General features: G+C 47.8%; 9 protein-coding genes across 9 annotated transcripts; 3 read left to right on the top strand and 6 right to left on the bottom strand.

The window, feature by feature from the left end:
- Positions 1-321: 321 nt before the first annotated feature.
- Positions 322-954, top strand: N7533_009827 (uncharacterized protein; the record flags this gene model as incomplete). Its single annotated transcript, XM_057106477.1, has 1 exon — positions 322-954. One exon carries the CDS (start codon positions 322-324, stop codon positions 952-954), a length of 633 nt encoding a protein of 210 aa, XP_056957926.1.
- Positions 955-1,051: 97 nt separating this feature from the next.
- On the bottom strand, positions 1,052-4,159 carry N7533_009826 (uncharacterized protein; the record flags this gene model as incomplete). Its single annotated transcript, XM_057106476.1, has 4 exons — positions 1,052-1,840; positions 1,932-3,570; positions 3,641-4,010; positions 4,072-4,159. The coding sequence occupies 4 exons, from the start codon at positions 4,157-4,159 to the stop codon at positions 1,052-1,054; spliced, it is 2,886 nt and encodes a 961-aa protein (XP_056957925.1).
- Positions 4,160-4,781: 622 nt separating this feature from the next.
- Positions 4,782-5,702, top strand: N7533_009825 (uncharacterized protein; the record flags this gene model as incomplete). Its single annotated transcript, XM_057106475.1, has 2 exons — positions 4,782-4,904; positions 4,968-5,702. The coding sequence occupies 2 exons, from the start codon at positions 4,782-4,784 to the stop codon at positions 5,700-5,702; spliced, it is 858 nt and encodes a 285-aa protein (XP_056957924.1).
- Positions 5,703-8,739: 3,037 nt separating this feature from the next.
- On the bottom strand, positions 8,740-9,886 carry N7533_009824 (uncharacterized protein; the record flags this gene model as incomplete). The annotated part of the gene is made up of 2 exons (XM_057106474.1): positions 8,740-9,524; positions 9,631-9,886. 2 exons carry the CDS (start codon positions 9,884-9,886, stop codon positions 8,740-8,742), a joined length of 1,041 nt encoding a protein of 346 aa, XP_056957923.1.
- Positions 9,887-13,549: 3,663 nt separating this feature from the next.
- N7533_009823 (putative cyclin-dependent protein kinase complex component) lies at positions 13,550-15,156 on the bottom strand (the record flags this gene model as incomplete). The annotated part of the gene is made up of 3 exons (XM_057106473.1): positions 13,550-13,831; positions 13,917-14,717; positions 14,791-15,156. The coding sequence occupies 3 exons, from the start codon at positions 15,154-15,156 to the stop codon at positions 13,550-13,552; spliced, it is 1,449 nt and encodes a 482-aa protein (XP_056957922.1).
- Positions 15,157-16,255: 1,099 nt separating this feature from the next.
- pre3 (proteasome core particle subunit beta 1) lies at positions 16,256-17,249 on the bottom strand (the record flags this gene model as incomplete). The annotated part of the gene is made up of 5 exons (XM_057106472.1): positions 16,256-16,580; positions 16,654-16,929; positions 17,019-17,033; positions 17,108-17,153; positions 17,210-17,249. 5 exons carry the CDS (start codon positions 17,247-17,249, stop codon positions 16,256-16,258), a joined length of 702 nt encoding a protein of 233 aa, XP_056957921.1.
- A 342-nt stretch (positions 17,250-17,591) lies between these two features.
- N7533_009821 (alpha/beta hydrolase) lies at positions 17,592-18,669 on the top strand (the record flags this gene model as incomplete). Its single annotated transcript, XM_057106471.1, has 3 exons — positions 17,592-17,731; positions 17,803-18,315; positions 18,384-18,669. 3 exons carry the CDS (start codon positions 17,592-17,594, stop codon positions 18,667-18,669), a joined length of 939 nt encoding a protein of 312 aa, XP_056957920.1.
- Positions 18,670-19,482: 813 nt separating this feature from the next.
- On the bottom strand, positions 19,483-20,586 carry N7533_009820 (ATP11 family protein; the record flags this gene model as incomplete). Its single annotated transcript, XM_057106470.1, has 3 exons — positions 19,483-20,231; positions 20,281-20,345; positions 20,411-20,586. The coding sequence occupies 3 exons, from the start codon at positions 20,584-20,586 to the stop codon at positions 19,483-19,485; spliced, it is 990 nt and encodes a 329-aa protein (XP_056957919.1).
- Positions 20,587-21,810: 1,224 nt separating this feature from the next.
- On the bottom strand, positions 21,811-24,373 carry N7533_009819 (putative rhamnosidase B; the record flags this gene model as incomplete). Its single annotated transcript, XM_057106469.1, has 4 exons — positions 21,811-22,984; positions 23,038-23,756; positions 23,812-24,291; positions 24,350-24,373. 4 exons carry the CDS (start codon positions 24,371-24,373, stop codon positions 21,811-21,813), a joined length of 2,397 nt encoding a protein of 798 aa, XP_056957918.1.
- Positions 24,374-25,700: the final 1,327 nt, after the last annotated feature.

Raw genomic sequence — 25,700 nt, 5'->3', positions numbered from 1 at the left:
AATTTACTTGTACTAGTAGTAATATTTATGGATATCACCACCTGGGCAGTAGTCGGAATACTAGGCGGCATTGGCACGCATGAGTCATTATTACTACCAGGCACGAGCGGAGTCAATTAACTAGTTAGTGCACTAGTACTACCTGCTAGTTATCATTTTTAAGGCTACCTAGTTAGGAGGTGGTATGTTTCACTAGTATTTAGGCTTGGCCCCCAAGCTTGGAATCGTAATCACGTCAACCTCGTCTGCCTAGCGGCCACAACACCCTTTGATACTACTTTCCTCACTCGTCTCTCTAGATCGCCACTGCGGCCTTTCATCATGGCCAAGAAACAATGCCCATTGCAATGTCACCTCGAACCCATCGACTTGAATGAGGAGACTCAGTTCAGCGAGCTCCAAAGACAACGAACCATCTGTGGCTGGAATTACGAGCAGCAAACCCTACAATCATGGAAAGGAAACACGAACTTCAAAAAGCTCTTTTGGATCACCACGCCAGATCCCGACAATGAGACCAAGTCTATTCGTGCAGGTCATATATCGCTCGATCTGTCGTCTGGCATTCTTGAACCCGGTTTACTACAGGGAGACGAGATCGACCTTTCTCTAAGCACATTCTTCATATTGCCCGAACATCGTGCTCTCAAGCTTGGAAAGAAGGCCGTACAGCTCCTTGAAAATCTCGCAGTTACAGAGCCGTACGGTGATCCGCGCTGTCGTTATCTCACCCTGTGTGCTTTGAGCAAGAGGTACATATACGATGAGAGATGGCGAGGGTTGTGGTCGAAAGTTGGGATGGCACAGCCACCGTTCAGTATTCAGGAGTGGTATGAGAACCTCGGCTATACCACATGGAAGGAGGTGCCACTGACCGAGGCAACTTCTTTGGATGGTGAAACCTTTCAGGTGTGGGAGGCGTTGATGAGAAAGGATCTACGGGGGATTTCATAGATTTAGATACATCTTTATCACAACAGACCTAATTTTCAAATTTGTATTCGGAAAAATGCTGCTCGAGTGGTTCTTGAAAAATCAAAGTAGTATTAAATTAAGCTTTGCCAGAGGCCTTCTCCCAGTCATATTGTGGAGGTGGAATATAAGACTCAGTGGTCCATTTTATGGAAATCGCACATGCGGCCAAACGCCTATCGACTTCTTGACTTCTTTGAATCCCATCCTTGTAGTATCTGCGAAATTTATGCTCACTTTCTGTCCAATTATCAAGCCTCGCACCTTTGTCGAGAAGAAGTTGAAGTATTGCAATATCCCCCATTTCAATAGAATGCATGAGACTCGTATAACCATCTTGGCCGAGGTCGAGATCTGCTCCGCTCTCGATGACGAGCCTTGCCAACCTTCTATTGCAAATTTCGACAATAGCCCGAAGAAGAGGAGTACCCATATCACCCCCGTCAGACCTTGAATTCGGATCAGCTCCCCCGGCAAGTAAGAGATTTACAATCTCAAACGCGATTTTGCCATGTCTAACCACATTGAAGATGACAGGCAACCCCAAAGAGGTCTTCGTGTTGGGATCTGCTCCCTTTTCGAGTAGAATTTCCATGATTGGGACACTTTGAGGGTTTTGTGACAGCTCTGTTGACGTGATCACTGAAAGCGCACTCACTCCGTCATTCCGCTTTAGATTGACTGCTGCGCCATGTTCTAGTAGAACATCAGCCATCTGGAGATTGCCGAGACGGCATGCTGCGATAAGTGCAGAGTCAGACTCTGGAGCATGTAGGTCTATGTCTGCATTTCTCCGTAGAAGCAATTTGACAAGAGAATAGTTGTTGCACCGGACAGCACTAATCAGCGCAGTATCTGACTGGCAGACCTTTGAAAATAAATTAGGGTCTGCACCATTGTCCAAAAGAAACTTGACAATGTTTCCTTTGTTAGCTGCAACTGCATGAATCAAGGCAAACCCCCCCGGTCTCACTGATGATGTTAGGGTCCGCCCCATAGTGTAGCAGAAGTGCTATCATGGCCATGTCTCCGCTCTGTACAATTTCTTGGAGCATCGTTCCACATTTGATCACTAAGTTAGGGTCAGCCCCCTTTTCGAGGAGAACTTTGACCATTGCCCTATTTCTCAATCGTAATGCCTTCCAAAGTGCGCTTTCCCCTTTTGAGTCGACCTCATACAGAGTTGGATCTCTGTCAGGAACAAAGGTGGTAACGGACGCGTCATTTGTTTCACGATTCTTCTCATTTATATTTGATGCTGCTTTGAGAATTATCTCGACCAAAGAAGCGTCATTTGTCTCCACCGCTAAAAGAAGGGGCCTCACTCCAGCCTCTGTGCGCTTTTTGATATCGGCCCCGTTTTGTAGAAGAAGTCTCACTAGTTCTGTCTTGCCTTTTCGGATAGCATATAGTAGAGGGGTTTGGCGTTGATCATTGATCAAATTGATTGCCATTTTTGCCTCGCTTTCTAGAAGAAGCTTGGTCGTCTCTAGCTGATTCTCAACGCTATTCTCGTATTCGGAGTTGTGCATAGCTGCCCAGTGCAAGGGCGTGTTGGATGAGGATCCGCTGGTGTTTGCGTTTGCCCCTGCACTTAACAATAATTTGACGATACTCGCGTGGCAAGCAGCACATGCTAGGTCCAGAGCCGTAAATCTTTCGTTATTCAGGTGGTCGATTTCGGCACCGTGTTGTAACAGGAGCTGAACCATTCTCGCATGGCCACGTTCCGTAGCTTTAATCAGCATCGTCTGACCAGTAGCATCCACGATATTCACATTAGCGCCTTTTTTCAATAGAATTTTGACGATAGCTTCGTGATCTTCTTGGATTGCCGATAGTAAAGGCCCGTTTATGCCAATGGATTCGTCTTGATGTGGGACCCCCGCATCGAGAAGTAGCTGGACAACTTCATAGTGGCCGTTCACTGCAGCAGCTTGAAGAGCAAGAAAACCATTCTTCTTCGTTAAAATATCGATCCCATTGTCGAGAAAAAGTTTGACAATATCGCGATCTCCATTTCTCGCAGCCACCAACCAAGCTACGCGACCGCTTCTAAGTCGGCAATTGATATCCGCGCCCTGGCGGATTTCATCCCTGACTAAAGCAAAGTCGCGCCGCTCGACGGCATCTGCAAGGCTGTAGGAACTGTGGCTGACCCTATATACCAAGCGAGAGAATGTGCTTTTGTTGGAGACACTTCGAACCTGAAGTCTCGGATTCAAATCAATATGGGACGGAGTGGCCTTCTTGATCACGACTACAGCTGTTTGAGCGGGCGAGGTATGCGATGTTCTCATATCATTGGATGTAGCCGATGATTGCTGATCCTGAGAACCAGAATCATACATTCCATCAAGGTCACCACTGATGATAGCAGATTCCAGTTCCTCGTGAATGAACCTCCTATTCCTTTCGAAGGCTTCGTGGTCCATACCAAGATCTTCCAACTCTTCGCGTATTTTTGTCCATGTGCTTTCTTCGTTCAAAGATAGCGAGCCAACAGAGAGATAGGAAATCACGGAAGCGGTCTTAGTCTCGCTTTGAGATTCTTTTATCCATCGCTTGATATAGCGGCTGATATTCGCCTGGGATAGCCTAGTGATGGGCGGATTAATTATAGGTAACAAATAAGTATAGCATGCGAAACAGGAATCGCCAGACTCACCTGATCATCTGCGTATTCAGCATCGTGAAAGTCTGCCTCGAAGATGTGATTCGTGCTCGTATCTCTGTCAGACTGCTTGCGCCTATTCCAGTGCGTTCCCACGCAACTCTGGCCTGAGACGGGAGATTGTCATAATGTTGTTGTAATTGCTGCAGGTTCTTCAGGACCTCCTGGCAGTGCTGCAGCTCCTTATTTAGCGCTGGAAAATATTGGTCGTCTTTTTTAAATTCTGGGTACTTTGCGACCGCAATTCCCAGGAAGGGGATCAACTGGTTGAGTTCATGTTGGATCTGGTCGAACATATCTGGGTAGGAGGAGGCGAAGAAGGCAGCATTTATCTCGTCGGCTAGGGTTCGGATCGTGGTATGAACTGCTCGACATTTGTCAAGTCCCCGAACTCGTCATAATCCATCATATTATACAAAACTTACCGATATTGATGTCTCCGTTCGACGAGAGATTCCCAAAGACCGCCCCGCCTTCGGTTTTATTTGTCGTTATCTGCCTCTCGGAGGCCATCGCGCCGTTTCCAGTTTACTTGTCCAGCGAAAGCTCTGTGAATATGAAGATGGCAAAGTTTTCGGACTTGTGAAGCCAGTTGACCATGGCGAAGGAGGCGAGGGTGAACACTGTGCCTCATTTACCCTGGGTTTTGGATTCACTTATTCGCCCGGGCTTCAGCAACTCGAGCCATACCGTAAATAGGTTCGTGTCAGCTGCAGTTTGCAGCAAGCGCCTACAATACGAACCTATCATCTTTCTCGGCTACGATTGCCCTGCCCCCAGCCCCTCCCCCGGCTCCCGACAATCCATAAGGCATAGAATAAAAGGAAGCTAATATAAGGGAAGAGTTCCCGACAAAGATTGTCCCCGAGTGATCATCCAGAATGTCCGAACCATACTCAACAAAGGGGGATTACGGTCTCAGATTTCTCCATGAGCCCCCCTAACCCGACTGTCGAGTAGGGCATAATCTTCTCCAATCTTTACTCGTTTTCCACGCTTACCCTTCTGTCGCAGTATTGTGTTTGTTCACGGACTGACAGGTAATCGAGAAACTACCTGGACATGGTCTCAGAAAAGGGAAACCGTATTTTGGCCGCGGGACTTGCTAAAGGATGATCTACCCAACGCACGAATCATGACATTCGGCTACGATGCAGATATCGTTCACGCGCTTACTATCGCTGGCTCTAATACATTGCGCGACCACGGGAAATCCTTCGCACATGAGCTTGCGATGAGACGAAAAAGGACAGGCGCAGTATTATATCCTTTACCCAATCATGTAATAATGTTTTCTGTCTGACAAAACTTGTACGGTTAGGAGCATCGCCCACTCATATTTGTCGCGCACAGTCTAGGAGGTCTTGTAATCGAGCAAGCTCTATTAGTATGCCGTGGAGAAGCACATTCATATTTCAAAAGCATACTCTCGAGTACTTTCGGTATCTTATTCATCGGAACACCACATGCTGGATCCGGGAAAGCCGATCTCATGAAGCCCCTCGCGAGTCTTGCGAAGGTTTTGCGTGCCTCAAACACCGAGATTGTCGGTGTCCTGAAACCCGGTTCTGAAATGCTTGCAAATCTGCAACAAGAGTTTCATGGAATGCTCGAAGACCGTCGGCGAAACGATAACAACCTGATAGAAATATTCTGTTTCTATGAAGAGCTGGAGGTTGAGGGAGTCGGCAAGGTGAGTACAGGTTACTTGAATACTTGTCTGATAGAAACGAGTCTCACATTTGGCACATTTCAGATTGTTCCGAACTATTCAGCCATTTTGAATAACTACGGAAGTCGTAGTATTCACGGCAACCATATGCAAATTACACGGTTCAGCGGCAAGACAGATCAGGGATATGTGGCTGTGAGCGATCAACTCTGGGCATGGGTTGAAACGATCGAATCGCGGTCACTAGAAGAAGGTGCCACAACTGTTCCAAACTATAGAAAGCAGGGGACCATTGAATCAGGTGGCGGTCCTATCTTTTTGGGAACTGCGACTGCCGGCCGTGATTTCAATATCAGTAATCGAAGATATGCCAGTGAGTACTGAGTACCTAGACATATCACGATGGCTTAGTAGTGTTTGAAATAGCAGAATGTTTATATTATAAAGACTCCTTGAGTGGCTAGTATCTTCTCTTTTCACTACTGGTGGTTGGTTGAGGCTTACATAAGGAGGAAAGTGCAATTCACTGGCACAAGAACCCGAATCTCATTTCCCATAGCTTTCCTCATAACCTTCCCCGCCAATATATGATTGATTACAGATCCGATCAACCTCTTCAAGAAACACCTTCATGGTGCCTCTACCACCTATCAGAATGTCTCGAGGAACATAGAATCAGACACTGTATCGCTGGTGATGCTATCCTTGCATGCTACTACACGATGTCGATTTCCAAAGCGGTCGTTCTATTTGGATGGTAAGCTATAGCGTGGACGCCTCTTTTAATTTTATCTTCATTCTTTTAAGTTTCTGAGAGTCCTAGTCGTGTACTAATCTTCTCTTCAACTCTTAGCTCTGATAGATGTTATTGTCAAAGACGCATTGAAACCCGGCGATAACCAACGCCTATTTGAGTATTTGAAAATGCAGTATCACTATCTAGTCGCCCGTCTCTCCCTGGATACTCTTAGCCTGCCGCCGGAGAATCAATTCTCTGTGGACTTATACGGTCGACTCCTTCCGCCAAAACCCCGAGAGACAGTCTGTTTGAATCGGCGGCGGATTCAACAGGGTCTGATGAACGTTGAGGAGGCATGGAAGTCAATCTCGAGAAGAGCTCTGCTGTTTGAAGAGATACACCGTAAATCTCCGAGTCATAGCTAGTGTACTATTTGAACCAGCGATAGCTAATAGATTCTAGTCTTTTTTGTTCTAAATATGAAGCTTAAGATTGATCATGATGGAAATTGATTAACATGGACTTGCATATCACGAAGGGGCCCAGCTATTTTACATCTTAATTTATTACCTTCTTCATAGTACAAGAAAGCCTACTGATAAGCACGGCGATGTGAGAATGTATTAGTGCTCTCCCAGGATCTCTGACCAGATTGAATGACCTTGACTTCCTGGGAGCTGTAACGGGTATCTTTCAAGGGTCTACAAGGATACACGATAAATAGGGACATATGGTGTAATGGATCAACATAGCTTACCTGGCTCTATTGAACACTAGATTATCCAGTCCTTCGCTTCACAACAACGAAAGTCAGCCAAAGCTCGATAATGAGGCCAAACCAACTCTCGGTTAGTTCGGTTTTGGGTAATAAGGCCAATAAACCTTATTTGTTTACTATGCCTTGCAAAATTGAACGACCAGACCCTCCTTAAGTAAAAAAGCTATGAACGGACAAAATCCGGTTTATATGCGATGATGCAAAAATAATAACAAGAAAAAAATAATTATCATTCAATACTGTCCTCCTATAACCTTCAATTTGCCCATTTCCCGCCCAGTCTGACCCCTGAACGTATTTTCCTCAATTATATGACACGCGCCTTCTATGTCAACTCGAGCCCTAAAGATTCTCCGAATCATTCTGACATCTCAAATTCTCGATCGCAAAAAGAGGGCAGGCAGTATATAAGCTCAAACTTATAAAACACTCCCGGTTGAAAATTAGATCAAAGCTTGTCCCAGTGGACAGCTCGCAGATGTTGGTCCAGATTATCCTTGCGATTGAAGACTTTCTTGCAGTTGTGGGGACATTTGAAAGCTCCCCGTGCACGATGCTGGGTTTGAATATGACGATTGAGCGTATAGCGATTGAAGAATGGGCCCAGGCTTTCACACCCCTCTTCGTGGCACACTGAAGGTGAATCCGCCCTATCATAAACCATTGTTAACTTTTTTTTTACATATTTAGGCTTCTGAACGGCATTCTATCAAACGTACATGGTCTTCCTTCGAGTCTGACGGGAGGGCTTTTGCTCATTGCTTGGGATTCCCTCTTTTGTGCCGTTCTGAAAATCGGGCACTTGATATCTCTGATTGCAAGTCGAGTTTGATGTAGCCACCTCAGAGTTTGGAGCAATACTTTGAAACAATAATACCTGGTCTAGAGGAAGAAGGTCTAGCTCGACCAATGCTGTATCCAGTAGCACGTCTTCGAAAGCGCTGTGGATGCTTGGGACAATTGTACTAGTAGTATACCCTTCTGACTGGGACACTCCTTGTACCTGTTCTTGGGTTCCAGAAAAGTTTGTATTGTTCAAATGTTGGGCCATGGCACACGGTGTTGCAAATTTAATGAAATTTGAGGTAGCTGGTAATGTGAAGATAATATTGGAAATCGATTAATCTACAGACCAGGAGAGCATCAGAAGGAACAACTTATAGGCCTTCCCAGGGCTCGGTCTGTCCACTCCCCCTCCCCCGGCACAGGAAATATGACCTTGCATGCACTGCGCACAGACGTGGTGATGTGGAGGGAAATAATCCATATGTTAGCCTAGCCAATAACATACAAGCCACGGCTGGGACGAGTGGATCGCCCGAGCCAATCGAAGGTATAAATGGATGCCCCTGCGCTGGATTATCTCCTTTTTGTACTAGGCTCGAAGGGTGAATAAAAAGAGAAGATCGACCTATCGAATCAATGTCAGTTCTCAGCTTTATCGGCAACTCCGCGCCACATCAGGAGCGCGCCCCCTCAGCCACAGCAAATACCCGGCTGTAAGCAGGTTTGCTACTTCAAGTAGATCCACTGGCACTGTTTCCTAATCATGATCCAGATTAGTACCATAGTATATTATTTCCCATGCAATTTTGTATGCATTGTAACTTGTAATTCTAAATCATCCTTACTCTCGATTAAAATAGAATAATGTGTTTTCGACAGGTGCGAAGCGATCGTCTCGCGTCCCAGACCCAGCTCAGGCTGTGCTGCTGCTCAGACTACATGTACACTGTGTTTAAAACAAAGTTGAGGCTCTAGAGATGGGGAAGATGTTGCGGAGGCGGGGTTGAGGTACAATCAGAAAACGATTGAAGTGACTAAATGATCAGAGAAATCGGAATTAAAAGTGCTTATTATTATACAAATATTCCGAATGTGAACTAAACAGGCATGTCGAATACTTAAGTCATCATCTGATTCCAAACATCCGCAGCCTCCTGTCCGGACAAGTTGGCAGTAGCACTCTCCGCCGCGTAGCACTGGTCAATAGTCGCCTGGGGCGCATTACAAGGACTCTTCAGACGATTGCAGACCAGATCCTCAGGAGCACCGATGGTAGGCGATGAACCGAAAGTGAAGTCCTTCTGGTTATTGGTGGTATAAGAATATTCGGTGCGGCCATCCAATCCGTATTCCCACTTGATAGTAGGGTCGGTGCAAGTGCCGTAGTCAAGACCGTCGCCGCCGGTACCGGTCTCGCCACAGTCGTCAGAGGTGACAGTCTTTGTGACTTCGAGGGTCTCTGTTTGGGTTTTAGTTGAGGTCTCGGTGATGATTTGGTTCTTGGTCTCGGTGCTGGTCTGGGTGATTGTGTCTGTTTTCGTCTGGGTTTCGGTCTTGGTCTCGGTGGATCCCGGGAGAGTGACCGTCTCTGCGGCTTCGGTGACTGTAGATGTTTCGGTTTTGGTTGGACCGGGAGTTGTTACTGTTTGGGTGACTGTTGGGCCATCGGTTGTGATGGTCGTGTAGTCTGTTGTTGTGGCGGTGCAAGCAGTGATGCTTGAGATGAGAGTATCCGTCTCTGTTTCGGTCTCGGTCACAGTATCGGCTGCGGCATCGCCGGTGGTGATTGTCGCAGTGCATTGACTGATTGTATCCGTTACTGTGTCGGTGACGGTGATGGTTGCAGTGCCCTTGCCGCTCTCATCGGTAGTGATAGTCACAGTAGTTGTAGGCGCAGGGGGGGCTATTTCTTATGTTAGTAATTGGCGGACTCATTATCTGGGATATTCAATTTGGACCATACCATTCTGAAGTCACGGTGATTGTCGGTCCAGGGTATCCTGATCCACCTCCGCCTCCCTCATGGCCGCCGCCCTCGTGGCCGCCACCCCCACAGTGATTGTCAGGATCACCTCCACCTCCATACTGGTTCGTCGATTGCTGGGCAGCCTGACTAGGATGATAGGCAAATGCCTGACTAAAAAGCATCTCAAGGTTGCCGCTTTGGGTGAGATCGTCAAGGTCTTCGGGTACCACAGGCGCAGGATGGGCGATTGCCTGGAGGAGTAAGGTAGACAAAGCGAACAACTCTTTTCGTGAAGGCATGTTGGGTAATTAAAGTGGATAAAATATAATCAAATATGAACTTGAACTTTTGAATTAAATTGAAGAAAAGAAGGCACCTGGGTAGAGACGTCACGAAGGAGCGCAGCAATATGGGAATTTTCCCCCAAGTCAAATCCGGGGCCTCAACTTTGAATAAATACTAATCAACAGAGCGCAATAAGTCTACCCGCATCGGATCCACAGAATGAAAGATTGGATGTTTGGTAACCAGCCCAACCAACCTGTGCTATCGGGGAATACTTGCGGGTTTAAGTATGCTAAGAATGCGCCAAAGAATGTAGTGGCACCAATTGAAAACTCACGGGAGTAATAGCCTTTGCCTGGCCGCTATCAATTAGCCATTCCATCTATATATGACATTCTTCATCTAATATATCGGTCAAGGATCGCCTACTCGAATTTCTACCAGAGTTGATTGCGAAGTCTTCGCAAAGCATTCCATAACCACCAAGCGACTCGACGACAAAACAATGGGACAAGACTCGATCCTCCTTGAGGCGCAGTCAGCCTCACTAAGTAGACCAAAGAACTGCAATCAATTAAACATAGTATGGTTCATGGCTCTGGGAAATTGTTAGACCTGCTGTCTAAGCCGGCCAAGTTTCCTAGCGTCCAGTGATTCGGTCACGAAGTCCTTACAGAGCAGACGATTACTAGTCTAGCTGGACTCAATTATTCAACTATTCAGATAAGAGATAAATAATGTTGTGAAAAATTTCTCTCCCGCAGTAATAGCTACTATTGGTAATTTGTTAGAAATATATTCCCAATGAACCTTGGAAGCTTGAAATACGAACAACTCAAAATTTGATTTGAGACACTTACTCTCTAATACTAACTAACGTGTTCCACAACCGAACGGGCCGGACAACCGAACGGGCCACCCCACCTAAAAAACGCGTCGCGTGTTGCAGCTCTCTTTTTCAAACCACCACCATGCCACCAATTCGTACTGCAAAAACTCAAAAACGAATTGAGCAAGAAGGCAGGATTGAACTTGCTATACAGGCGCTAAGAAATGAAAAAGTAGCTTCTCTGAATGAAGCTGCGCGCGTTTTTGAGGTACCTCGTGCAACATTGCAAGCGCGTTTCAAGGGAAGACATTATCGCCAAACCCTTCGCGCAAATTGCACAAAATTGGATGCAATTGAAGAGGATTCGTTAGAGAATTGGATATTGGATCTAGATGCACGTGGCAAGGCCCCTACCTTTGCTCTTGCAGGAGAAATGGCCAATTTACTACTCGCTCAACGTTCAACTACCCCCTCTCTTACAATCGGTATAAACTGGGTACAGAACTTTGTCAAACGTCGCGATAAGCTTAAAACACGTTTTTCACGTCGCTACGCTGCACAGCGTGCATTATGTGAGGATCCGAAGCTTATTCGTGAATGGTTTAATCAATATTGCAATACTATTGCTCAATATGGTATTCTTAACGAAGATATCTACAATTTCGATGAGACTGGATTTGCAATGGGGATTACTAGCACCTCAAAGGTTATTACCAGTCGAGAGTGGCAGGGGAAGCGCAAACTCCTACAACCGGGTAACCGAGAGTGGGTTACTGCAATTGAGTGTGTCCATCTGGATGGTGTTCTCCCTCCGACTATTATCTTTAAAGCGAAGGTATTGATGGCAGCGTGGTGTAGTACTGTCCCGAATGACTGGCGCTTTGAGATCAGTGCTAATGGATGGACAACTGATGAAATTGGCATTTCGTGGCTCGAAAATTCCTTCATTCCATACGTCAAAAAGCGTCAACATGGTGCCTGGTCTGCCTTGGTTATGGATGGCCATGGGAGTCATGTCACCCCTCAATTTGACACTATCTGCATGAAGAACAATATTGTGCCAATTTGTATGCCATCTCATTCATCGCATCTATTACAACCACTAGATGTAGGTTGTTTTAGTGTATTGAAGCACTTCTATGGTCAGGCAGTACAAGATCTTGCACGTGTGGGCTCTACACATATTGATAAGCCTGACTTTCTTAGTCTATACCCTAAAGCACGCGCAGCAACATACAAAACCTCTATAATTGCTAGCAGTTTTATGGCAGCGGGCATTATTCCATATTCGCCAGAGACAGTACTATCAAAACTTGATATTCATCCCCCATCGCCTACACCACCACCATCACATGGTAGTGATAGCAGTCGTGAATTCATACCTCATACACCATCCAAAGCTATCAATTTTCAACGGCAGGCATCCTCAATCAAGCGATTACTAGTCTATAGGGATATAACCCCTGATAATGACATATATCGACAATTGGAGCAGACTACCAGAGGTGCACAATTACTTGCACATGAGATGGTTATGTTAAAGACAACATATGAGCGTGTAATGGCCGAAAATGGACGTAAGCAAAGAAAAAAAGCTTTACCAAATAGGCAATTACCCTACGAAGGTGGAATTACAGCAGAGGACCTGCAATTGCGTGTACAAATTGAATATGAGCACCAATTGGCAATACCCCCGGCGCCACGCCGCGCAACCAGGACGACGATTGAGAGACCTATACAGCGCTGTGGCAATTGCAGGGAGCCAGGGCACAAGCGGAATAGGTGCCCAGTTGTGAATAACGCCTAGTTTTTGCAATATATTATATGGTGGTTGAGTTATATTCAATATATATCGTCGTAATGGGGTGGGGTGGCCCGTTCGGTTGTCCGGCCCGTTCGGTTGTGGAACACGTTAGTAGCTTATATGCCACCTGCAGTGGGCAGCGGCCTACTAAGCTCACCGCCCCCCCACATATCTGCATAAGTACATACTACTAGTACAGATACCTAAGTAGTAGTCCACAAATTCGCTAAGAATTTTGAGAATACTTTACTTCAAAGCCGAGTGTAATGGTCATCAACTACTGCTAATAGCAATGCATGCGTTCTACTAGACTCCATATTCAGAGGGTTCTCGAAGCTAGCAATCTCTAGGCTGAGAAAAACTAGTACGGACACAGAGTTCAGGGTCTGTCGTCAGACAAATTAAGCTTTACATACGAGCACTAGCACTAGTATAATCGTCATTGGCCGGATATGCAGAAACTACAGATTACTAGCCTACGACTACGGAAACAAAATCCAGATAGAAAGACTGATATTCACGAGGCTATAATCAAAAAATAAAATCCGCCAAACGATAATGCAAGAAGAAAAGTGAAAAAAAGGAGGCGCCAGCAACACCTAACCATGACTAAGAGAGAAAAAAAGAGTCACAAAAAGGGAGAACAAGAAAATAGGCAAACCGTCAATCAAAACATGGATCCCACGAGAAAGAGCCCATAGATGTGTAATGTATGGAAAAGTGCAAGAAGGGGAATAGAGAGAAGTGAGCAGAAGAGATGAGAGCCCGATCAGCCAGCACCGGCTAAGTCAAAGTCTATACAGGTCATGACAAATGAAGCAATGTGGAAGTAGTGGGTAACTAAAGGGGAGGCGGATACTGGAAATGAAGATGGAAGACCGGCACCAGGGGTCTATTCGACCGAAAGCACCTGCACAGCCAGTGGATTTGTTTGATGAACGCTCAGCGTGTCATGGAAGGCGAGTCAAGCGGGTGTCCAAGGCTTGCCCTAGGTAAAGGCAGGACATGAAAGGACAAGGCAGGACAGTATAAGATGCAATTAATCTAGGGCGGGGTGGGGGTTTGCCCCAGACCTGGTTGTCGTTTATCACGGGAGGAGCGCATATACATGGCCTCTGAGTGTGGATCAGAGGACGGATTGATGGCTCTTGGAATGGCCATCGCGCGCTCCTGGGCTTGTTGCGCGACAACTTCTCGCGCATAAAATTCTACTAGCATTGTGCCGTAGGCCTCCAGTTCTTCGACTGGGATTGCGAGGCGGAAGTCGTTTAACAGGAGGAATTGGAGCTCGAGATGGTTCAGCTCTACTAATGGGAGGCCGCCGACCTGTGGAATTCCGGAAAAAGAAAGATAAGTGGATGTCCCTTGCGTGGAATTGAACGTTTACCGAGGGTGGAGATGGATGACGTACCTTTGCATATCGGGAATTGGTATAGAACACGTCGGAGAAAAATTTACTCGCGCAGGTCACGCCCGCAATGACCAGTCGATGAATATTAAAGCTATCCACGACAAAAAAATGGGAGAGGTTTCCCTCTTCGCCTTGTGGATATAAACCGGGTGATATAGAGGAGTTGGGACTCTTTGGGTCCTGTGCGGCCATCCGGGTGGATGATGGCGGTGTTACTATCGAGTTATCCGGTGTGTGTTCGTGTTGATTTTGATGTTGATGTTGGCCAGCGGATGATCCGGGTGGTTCAAGCGAAGGCCCTTCCCAGCGACTTTGTGACTGGTCCTGGTTGACCAGCTCGGTCATACGGTCAAAATAGACCAGCAAGCTGAGGAAGACCTCGTATGTGGTAGGGCAGTATTTATGTATGCGGGTGAGATAGCTGAGGATGGAGATGCTGGGGACGTTTTTGCCGTGAAAGGCAAGGACGCTGGTCGCTTGTGGACTTAAATTATTCGTTCCGTCGGGAGGTGGAATGTGGCGATGAATATCCTCGTGGTGTTTATCATTGGTGGTGGTGATTTTGGTGAGAAGGCCGGCGACCATCTCGATGATATCAGTGACGGGCATCGAGCTGATCTCATATTTGCGCGGCTGGAGACCATGACCGGGGAGATGTGATCTCTGCGACTGGGCGAGGAAGTCTTCGCTGGCCAGACTCTGGATGTGCGACAAGCTCTGGACACGAATTCGACTCGGGGAGTTGGCTTCGGAGCCAGGGACGGATTGCATGGAGCGAGAGGTCGGGTGTAGACGTGGAGACTCGGGGGGAGTTTTGAGCGTAGGTCGAAGGGCCGGAGGTCATAGGGTGGTCGTTGTCCTGATCGGTTGAGACATGGCTACGCTGGGGCTGGTGCTGAGCATGGGTGTAGGCAGACGGATGGTCGGGTTGGATCCCATAACTAGAATGAGGGTTCATGGACGGCGGAGGGAAGTGGGAGTCTGGGGTTGTGGTTGGGGCTGGGGGTTGAGAGTGAGGGTGATAGGTGGGAGTTTGGGAATTGATGTAGGCGGGGACATCGTTAGATTGCGCACGAAGCCGAGCAGAGCCTACGGTTGGCGGGGCGGTCGAGGTGGGGGTCGTGTTGGAGGAGCTCGATCTAGAGCCATCCCGAGGACGTGAGTATCCGTCCTGGTAACCTCCTAGCATCTTGCGATCGATCGGATCCGACACGTGGTGTGGGATGATCACAGCGCTCATGCCATGGGGGTGTGGAGTATCCGAAAGGAGGAGTTGAGTGTTGAGTTCAGATGGTTTCGTGGCAATATCACGATATCAACGATGTCACAATATGCTGGATGTCTCCAAGATGTCGCAATATCGCAATATCTGCGAGGGGATGAATCAGCAGTGATATAAAGGATTGAGTTTGACCTTTGACTCTCCACGATGATTTAGGATTGGGGAGGAAGAAGAAGGTGGAGAGGAGGAAAGGAAAGGAGGGGGTTTACCTTGGATGACGAAAAGCTAGACCCGGCGATTTTCCAAGTTTCCTGATTAGCGCACCGGAGCTTGTTCAGTGGGTGGACCCGATCATTGCAGATGGGTGAAGGAGAGGAGGGGATTGGTAAGTGATGAAGTGAAGTTGATGATTGAGGGGAGTTGAAGGAAGGAAGTTGGAGTGAAGGAAGTGGAAGTGGAAGTGGAAGGATAGGGGATTCCCGTTTGGGCTGCTTTGGTGGTTTGCTTGAGATAATACTAGTATTACTATTTGACCTGTCTTAAATTCAGTTACAGTATTCACTCGACATGACAGGACATATTATCTGCTTACATCTAGGTACTAACTACTAGTATAATACAACTACTACTTTATTCTCCTGTACTCCGTACCGGTCTACACATTGCATGCTCCGGATAGATCCGTATCACATCAAGCCTCACCGATATTACTGTATTCTGGTATAATACCCTATCTGATTAACTAATAGGATCTCGAGGGTCTGACTCTTGCCCCGAAGGTGTCAATTAATTACTATCCAATGACAGCTCAGTGTGGACACCCGTGGGAGTAAGTGGAGATATCAAGTACGATGCTATTGGAAGTATAAAGTGGCGAGATCAACATGAACATGATTAGTACAGTAGGATCCCCCATACTCGTACCTAGTGGGGAGACAAGAGACTAGAAGGACTAGAAGTACTAGACAGAAACTAGTCAATACTGTTACTTAATACTATCCTAGCAGTTCTGACAGCTGGACTGCTCTCATCTACTCTACCCTTGGGTACACATCTACCACTCTTCCATCCAATCCAATCCATTCATTCCAGACAATATGCATCTATTAGTACATCATTAATTGGTCACTCCAGGACCCGTGTAGCCATTGTCCGGTAGGTACAGATGTCGCACGGCTCCCTTCTTGGTGAGAACCACCAGACGAATCACGCCGCCCGAGCTTCCATCCCACTTAATCGCCTCCTGCAAGGCACTTCGCACAAAGTCAATTCCCTCTTGCTCGGTCATTTGCTCTCTCCAGTGCGCATCTGTGTATCCATAGATGTAGGTTGAGCCTGATCCACCGATCGCGAATGACTGCTTGTGTAGAGATCCTCCCAACGGTATCGAGTACACCTGACCGCCGTGTCGGGGATCATATCCAGCAATGATGATACCGGCACTAACCCGAGTTAGCAAATGAAACACCAGTGTTGCAACGTGACAGATCACAGATAAGCCGTCTGCTCACTCACCTCAGGGCATCCTTGTTCTCATAGCACAGTTCCTGGAAAAGCGACGCCGCGACCTGTGTGCTGGGGGCTTCATTGTTGGTCACTCCGTACATGTTGAGGTGGTAGGAGACAATGTCGGCGACGGCTTGGGTATCAGCCGCCGACCCGGACCGGCAGCACCAGATGGTGTCGTGCACCTGTGTCAATTTGTCGGTGACTCGGTTGGCAATGTAGGCTCCGGTGGTTGTGCGACTGTCGGCGCCGAGAATGACTCCATCCTTGAAATTGATGGCCATACTATAGGTGATTGATTAGATGGGAGGTTGGAAGGAGCTGGAGAGAGCTGAAGGAAGCTTGTTATGTAGCTGGTTGGAGCTTAAACTCACATCGAGGTACCGAGGCTGGAAAATCAGTTAGTATATACTCCTTCTCTTTGATCGATAATAATGGTAGGAATCGTGAAAGTCTAACTTACTTAACCTCTCCACTCTTCAAGTGTTGCATATCGACGTGGATGCCATCTGAACGAGGGAGGCGGGTTAGCTGCGGATGATGGATGACGATTAGCTTGACTGACCTTCACCCAACATGCCGGTGACGCCGTGTGGTGCGACCATTGTGCTGAAATGTTGAGAATAGTGAGTATAGAGGTTATCCAAAATAAAAGAAGGCCGAGGGAGGAAGATGAGAAGGGAGTTAGAGTAAGGAGGAGTTGATGGGGATGAAAGTGACGGTGGAAGTTGGTTGATTATCCCAAAGGCAGCAGAAGCTCCCACGCGTCCGGGCGGTGAAGGCAGCCTAGAACGAGTTTGTTTCCCCCCACAAAGGCATCAACCTCCTTGGTTGATACATCGAATTCCACTCTCTACTCTTCCATCTTCACAAGTCGCTCTTTCAGATCACACCTACACACTCACAGCTTCAGCCCGGAACTGCGGTCACCTCTACCAGGACTTGTCATGTCCGAATCCCCTCCTCCGCCCCCAGCCTGGAGCATCAGCGCCATGGCAAACAACACCATGCAGTTCTTACGTCTGCCTGTTCTGGCTTCATCCGGCCTCGCTGTCATCGCAAGTGGTCTATTATACTTTAAGCAGAAGTGAGTGTCCACGGCGATGCTCCAATTCTTCAACATCTCAATCCGGATTTGCCATTCTAACCACCTCATAGCGAATTGATATATCCCCGCAGTGTCCCTGCCGATGCTCGAATCAATGTCCCCAGCCCCCGACAATTCGGTATCAAGGACTTTGAAGACCTACAAATTCCCACCCCTGATGGTGAATCCCTCCATGCGCTCTTCCTCCGTCCGCCTATGGGCCGTCGTCAGCGCAATCTCACTGTCCTCATGTTCCATGGCAATGCTGGTAACATCGGTCACCGAGTTCCGATCGCGAAGGCTCTTCAAGATACCCTACATTGCAATGTTTTCATGCTTGAATATAGAGGTTATGGTATGTCTACGGGAACCCCTGACGAAGCGGGTCTGAAGATCGACGCCCAGACCGGATTAGACTACCTAAGACAACGTCCTGAGACGAGAGATACCAAGATCGTTGTATATGGCCAAAGTTTAGGCGGCGCCGTGGCTATCAATCTTGTTGCAACCAACCAGGAAGAAGGTGATGTTAGTGGATTGGTCCTCGAGAATACCTTTTTAAGTATTCGCAAGTTGATTCCTAGGTGAGTGATCACAACAAACAACAAACGCCTCGTCAATCCAATATCCGGCTCTGACAATCATCTCCCAGCGTCTTTCCACCAGCACGCTATCTGGCCCGTTTATGCCATCAATACTGGTCCAGTGAAGATACACTGCCCAAGATCAAAGATGTTCCAATTCTCTTCCTCAGCGGACTCAAGGACGAATTGGTCCCACCCACCAACATGACCCAGCTATTCTCCGTCTGCAAATCCGAGCGCAAAATTTGGCGCACCCTACCAAATGGTGGCCACAACGATTCCGTTGCCGAACCAGGTTACTTCGAACACATCCACTCCTTCATTACGGAAGAAGTCATGAACGACGAAAAATGATCTTTCCAGCCCCAACACGACAGTACTTCACAGCAACATTCACCGGTCTCGGCTGTCTTAGCCCAATTCCTTTAATGATACCCCCTCTCACGATTGCAAGACAAGACCAGGCCTTTGTATTCATTTCTCCACCCACCTACTAATTCCCCGCCACCATCTAGTCGACCACCCAGTCCAGCTCTCTCCACCGGCGTCGCGCTTATGGGATTTGTAATTGTTTCCCGGCGTTCTCTTCATGTCTCGCCTTTGAACTTATCTTTGATTATTTGATTTGGGTCGGTGTTGATTTGGTACATGATATTTCTTTTCGGGCGACTATTCTGTAAATACAAGTCATCCCACATGATTCATTCTTTCAAAATTGGGTTCTCGTACCCAACAGGGGGTCCAACCTTGATCCTTGTAAAACCTCCCAAACTTAAACAAGACAAGACCACGCAGTAGACGCAATGAAGAGTCCTTATGTACCTAGGTACCGTACCCCACCATGATCCTTGATTTGTCGTAACACACTCGGATCATTCTGTTATAATAAACGCACTGCCCAGGTGGCATCTGGGCAGTGGGCAGTGATTTGAGGAAACCTTGGAATGTACTTGGGATTTTATGGGTGCCCAATCAAATTGGTAGGTGTTTAGTATACAATTAGTAGTATGCGACCACTCTACTAGTATGTAGTTTGAACGCTGTCTCCACGGATATAGTAGGGTTTGAATATAGTTACAGTTATATGTGATTGAACCAACCTTGGCCCATATCTATCTAGATCGTCAAAAACAGATGTTGTACAAATGATCCACGGTAAATCCGAATCTAGTGAATCTTCTCACTCTCCTCAAGCAGTTCCTCAATCTTGAAGTTCTCAACATCGCCCTGGGTGAACATCCTCACCAACTCGCCCTTGCGACCATTAGCCTGGCCTTCAAAGTCATAGAAGCGCTGGAGACAGCTAATCAACCAGGTAGCGTCCGCATTAGAGACTCCACTATCCGGCATGACCTGACCATGCATAAGGACCAAGCCCTTATCATCCGCCAAGTCCAGGTAGTGCGTGACAGTCGTGTGGGGTTGAGCATAGGTACCGTGCATCTTGAAAGCACCGAGGTTGGTAAAGATCACAGTAGAGGTGTGTGTATTGGCAGTTCCAGCGGCGGGAGCGACAAAGTCATCAGCCGGGGGGTGAAATCCCCACTGCAGGAAGTGAATTTCCGCAGCGTTCTGAGTCTCCGTTTGGCCTTCTACTTCGCTCTCGACGGTTTGTTGGACTGGCACCGGGAGGACGAATTGCGGGTTCTGGCGCGCGGCTGCGGCAATGCGCTGATATGTTTCGAGAGAGATGACGGCGCAGATACTTGTGGCGCTGTTGGCATGACGAAGGCGCCAGAGGGCTTCGATCTCCTTGGGTGGCAGGTCACGGAACTTGTCGAGCTCCAGGTATGAGCTGAGAGGTTTGATGGGGGTTTTGCTGCCGGAGACGCTGCGCGCGGCCTTTTCGGTTTCCGATTGAGCCGGGGAGGAGGGGGGGGCTTGAAAGGGGGGGAGGGGTGCTTGCAGTTGCGAAGCTTGACATCGGGGAGTTGGGCTCTGGGGTTGCGACGGTCGATGCTTCACGGCGGAGGTTTTGGATCTTGTCGGTGTAGGCTTCCTTCAAGGACTCGACTGACTCGTGGCCCTCCCTGTGATGAATCAGTACATGCTTCATGAAATCTCCTTGCAGAGAAAGGAGAAGAAAACGACTCACTCTTTGGCCTTCTGATCCAGCTTTGACCTGTACTTGTCCTGGACATACTTGGGGTCGTGGTGGGAAGCTAGGAAGCGCACATCGTGGACCTGCGCCCAACGGCGTTGAGGGGTGCGTAGCAGGCGCGAGTTGCCACGCAGGAGGGATTGGAATCCTTGCAGTCGGAAAGAAGTCATGATGTCTGCAAATGCTGATGTTTTTAAAGGTTCCAAGCGGTTTGAGTTGACGATAAGAGACCGCATTTTCTTATGTCATCACTGCTGACATAATCCGAATTAGCTAATGCGAGTCGCTCAGATATTAAAATCGCCAGATTGGTTAGCAATTCTGTTGAGCTGGGAGAGAGAAACAAGGCATGGAAGAGTATGTCATATTTTGGAAAGTTCAAAGACTCGGGCATTTGCTTAAACACCTTGGCGCATCTCTAGTACTGTGGAACCGTCGATGCAGAAAGTATAGCCGGGGCAAAATTTGGAGGAAAACGAGTCAAATTGAATCCTCCAAATAAACAATTGATTACTCAATTTTTTGAGCAGGCACTGCTGCTGAAGTTGTAGCTAGTTATAATCAACATTTTGTCGGTATATTCGGGGTGAATTTGCCGATGGATCGGTGAAAGTGTGGACTTTGATTCGCCTTCGGGAAAAAGAATCATTGAAACCTTCTTTTTCTCCGATCGCCAACTTCATAACTTGTATCTTTATTTCAAAAAGATAATAGTATCCCAAACCACCCATTCATATATTTGATATTCCTCTATCCTCTTGACCACTACATGAAAATGACTTTCCAACAAAAAGAGTTCACCACGCCTCCATCTCTTCCCGCCCCAGGCACACCCACAAACTCCGAAACAGCAAAGCCTTGGTACTCCGTCGCAAAAGGAATTTGGGAGTTACGCTTGAACGGAGACGGAGAATCTAAAGCTGTCTTACAATGGTGGGAGCCAAATACTACTACACCCAATAAGCCGATTACACATACTTTCATCGAAGAGGTATGCTTCCTTCAGGGGAGATTGGAGGATCTATCGCTCGGGCAGTCATGGGGTGTTGGAGCCTATGCATATCGTTTACCCGGCATGGAACATGGGCCATATAAGACCCACAAGGAGGGGTGCTTGATGTTCGTTAAAACTGAGCCTGGGCCGGAATGTTGATTAAGGCATAGTGAACGCTGTGAATCATGAAGAAAGAAGATAAACTGGAGATGACCATACAATATCGTTTTCATCAGGCCTGGTTCCAAGGTTGACAGATAATAAAGTCAAAGAACACATACTACCTCTAAAGCCTATGATGATTACGCTATTCGAAGGGTCCATGTCAAGCGGGGCTCACATTGCATACTCGAGTGAGAGGCACTAGTAAAGAATAATATACAGCCAGTGCCAGTGCTATTCAGCCACTAGCTACGAGCCTGAGATAATCCACAATGCCATGGCCTTCTTCCCTACGTCCTGGCAGTTGACTTACAACTTCAACTGCTTTTTCAAGTCTCAGCTCAACAATCTTATCTCCGTCGGAGCTGATCTTCCACGAGACCTCCGCTAGGTTATCCTTACCAAGGGCAACCCTTGCTTCCAAAACCCCAGTCAAACGAAGCCGCGGCCTAAACGATATCTTGGATGAACCAGGAGCGACAGGCTGAACACCCGCCAATTCAGTACAGTACTCGTAAATAGGCACACTCCCCCAAGCATGACAATCAGATCTCTGTCTAACATCATCCTCCTCCCAGGTCGAGAGATTATTAGCCAGCATCCCTCGCCATGGAGACCACATCTTTGCCCAGAACGAATCATACAAGTTGCCATCATCAGCCAAGGACAAGGCCCGGAAAGCGTAGAACCGCATCATGTAAGAACATTTCGAGAAGCGATCATTGGCAAAAGATTCCCTCAAGATCCGGGTAGCTTCGTCCGCCTTCGCTGCGCCACAGATAACAGCGAAAACCTGGCAGTGCTGGGAATATGACAGTTCATCCGCAACATCAGCTGTTGAATCGGTGAAGAATTCCCCATCGTAGCAATGGGCTCGTATAGCTGCTCTCAATGATGATGCCCTCGATTCGTATTCGGAAGCATGTCCCGGTCGACCAACATCACGAACCAGCACAGCGGCCTTTTGCAGAACCCAGGCATATATCATACTGAAATAAGTGTGTCGATTGGTCTTTCTGCCCGAGGTTGGAACGCCCTTGTCAGGATGGTCTTCTGTAGCACCCCAGGTCGTGACCCAATCAACGTACTGCCAAACAACATCCGGCAGTCCGCTGACAAGACCTAGCTCGTCGACATGAGAATCGAAGAAATCAAGAATTCCATCAATTCGCGGAATGAAGAGTTTCGAAAAGCGCGTATCGCCAAAGTACAAGTGATGATCACACACTTGTAATATCCAATACAGGGAGAAGCCGGCTATGACTTGCGGTACGTGTGAAGGGAAGCGAGACTGCGTGAGACCCTCTGGTGTTACTGAGGCGGCGAAGTTGGTGATTGCTTGCCGCATCAGCCGGTCGTCGCCTGAGAGGAGGTAGTGAAACAGACCGACAGAGCGACTGTCTCCGGAGTATCTAATTTCATAGTTAGTGGGGGTTTAACGATCGTTTGGATGTCTGGCGCGCACTGTAATTGTTCGTAGAATGGACAGTCTGAGTATCCGTCGAACATGCAGTTTCTCATCGTCCGTATAGAGACATCCCAGATTTCCTCACTCTGAGGATCACCAGGCTGTTTCCAGCTAGCCTTCACGGCTAGAGGATAGTTGACCTGAGTAGCGTCGAATGATAGAATTTCAATTGGCTCGGGTCCAACTGTGATCTCGATCTTTAAGAGGCGGAAGGTGCGGAACCAGAATGGCTCATAGAAGGTTTGACTGTCACTAAGAAGGTTCAGCGTTACCTCGTCATATGGTCCAATAATATGGCCAACACTTGCATCTAGCCTGTCTGCCTTGGAGCGGAAGAAGGGGTACGATCGGGGTTCGAGTTCGTAGCCTTCTGAGTGTGTCACTTTGAGCTTTATATTCGAGGCATTTGCAACTGATTTGAAGGCCCATCGAAGGAATGCAGTCGAGTGAACGGCGGCCTGTACTTCAAGGACGTGACTGGAGCTCGCTGGGAGGGTAATGGAGTGGTTTCGAGTAAACAAAGATTCCCAGTAATTAGCCTCTACAGTACTCTGGCAAGCCCTGATTGTTTCAACAACAGCGAGTGTTGATTCCGGTAGTGGAATCGATCGTGGACGCAGGTTCCAGGGCGGAATGTCACCGTTCAAAGTTCTCATCTTGTACGCAACCGGTATCATCATAGAGCCTTCATCCGTAGGAGCAACACGTTCGCTAATCTATGAAAAGGTGTCAGCTCAACCCCGGCGGGGTTTAATCCAGAGCCGATCTTACATGTAAAAACACATCATCAGCAAGACCCGTCGGGAACTCGATACTTTGATCGACGAATCCCAGCCAATTCTGCGAAGAATTGAGATCGATAAACTCCCCCGTTGCAGTCTCCAGGTTTCCAATGACTGTCAGACCAGGAAGCGCCGTCCGCTCAAAAGGCATTGCGCAGCGTAGAGAGTGAAAGTACCGCAAAACTACGAATAGGATCTCATTCTGGCCTTCTTTTAGGTAGGGCGCGATATCCAGGGTATCGTAGTACCAAATCAGCGGACTGCTGCGAGTCGGTCCGACGGCAACATGTTGTCCATTCACGTAGAGTTTGTAACGCGTGTCAGCTGAGAAATGCAGTACTGATTTGTCGGGCTTTGACTGTAAGTTGAATTCTCGCGTGAAGCGGACGATCTTTCCAGCTGTATTGGCATCTGAAGAGTCAACCCAGTTTGGGACCCAGATCCAGTTGGCTTGGAGGTCGTTGATTGTCTTTTTGGCCACATGTCAGCGATGGTTACGGAGCTTGAGTCCAGTCTAGACTAGATACCTTTTGATCCTCAGTGAGACTCATATTGGGACGCTGGTATATGTTGAGCAGTGTACCCCGGTTTCAATTTGAAGGCGCCTTGTATAGCTCCGGCGGAGGAGGGGCTAGCGGGGCTCGGGCGATCTTTCGCCGAGAGTTATTCCATCTCGGCGAATGAACCAAACTTGACGGGAAATCTATGTTATGCATGATCCGTTCTTCTGGGGGACTCTTCTGCAGGGAAAGTAATGGGAGACGAGAATGGCTAGTAGTAGTAGTAGCGAATGACCGAGGACATCAACATAGATGAAGCTCTGACTTAACACATCGGTACGGTCCGTCGAGATGCCGGCCATTAGTATTGATGATGCAAGCTACTACCTAAATAGGTAGTATTGATCAATACTTCTCTGCTCTGGAACTAGCTGTACATCTGCCGGTTATCTATGCTCGTGTTCCCTGATCATCGATCCCTAGTCTCTCGAAAAATCGATATCAGAGAGCTGATAGTATCGAAGGAACAAAGTTGCATCTAGCCGGAAGCGACATGTACCAAAAGAGCAAATGCTGCACAAACAGGTTGTTTGTTATATTTGACCATAACACATTGGGGTCTTCTCGTCGCCACAGTGAGTTAACTACGCCGTACTTGTGCTGTATTAACGGGGATGGCCCGCTGCCGATCCGAGGCCGCCCCCGGGGCATGACCCGAGCGGTGGCACTAGGATCAACCCATCCGGTGATCCTGTATGGTTGCGCATGACCCGGGATGTCTCGCTTGTCGATCGCAGTGCACCGCCATTCTAGAAGTATCGCGTACTAGAGGTTGCGAAAAGTGCCCGGGGGGTATCGGTAGTACACGAGCTAGCCGTCAATGTTGCAGAAAAGAGGGCGAGTGGGTGTATCGGATCGTCCTATCGCAGCCTCGTGATACACGACTTGAATCCAGAGTCTTGAGAGTCCCCATACATTAGTGGGACTATTAGCAGCATGACGACATGCACTGGCAGAGACAGGACATGGACCCCGCCGAGTCAACAAGAAAGAGTTAAACCTTCAAGTTGGGACAGCTAGCCCCCAAACACAGAAAAGAGAATATTAAGGAAACAACTGGGAAAATTGGAAAAGGCGTGGATGATGCCAGTTTCATCTCGTATTGCGGGAATCTCATGTATCAAAAATGCGGATTTAAGTTTGGCCAAAAATAGAGAGACGAGAGAGAGAGGAGGGGGACGAAAGGGGGGGGCCAAAATCCAGAATATCTCAGGTTCATAGTCTAATCTTCCGGGGATCAGCATGGCCATGGTAAGCCTTCAGCTGATAACAAATGAAAGAAGCAGGTCTCCTGACGGGTCCCCTGGAGGGAAATCCA

This window comes from Penicillium manginii (assembly GCF_028828005.1).
Source record: "Penicillium manginii strain IBT 31320 chromosome Unknown utg000006l:1.0-4164085.0:1.0-4166146.0, whole genome shotgun sequence".
In the NCBI taxonomy this organism is placed as follows: Eukaryota; Fungi; Ascomycota; class Eurotiomycetes; order Eurotiales; family Aspergillaceae; genus Penicillium; species Penicillium manginii.
The sequence above is the reverse complement of the archived record's forward strand: the minus strand, read 5'-3'. Positions and strand labels throughout refer to the sequence as shown.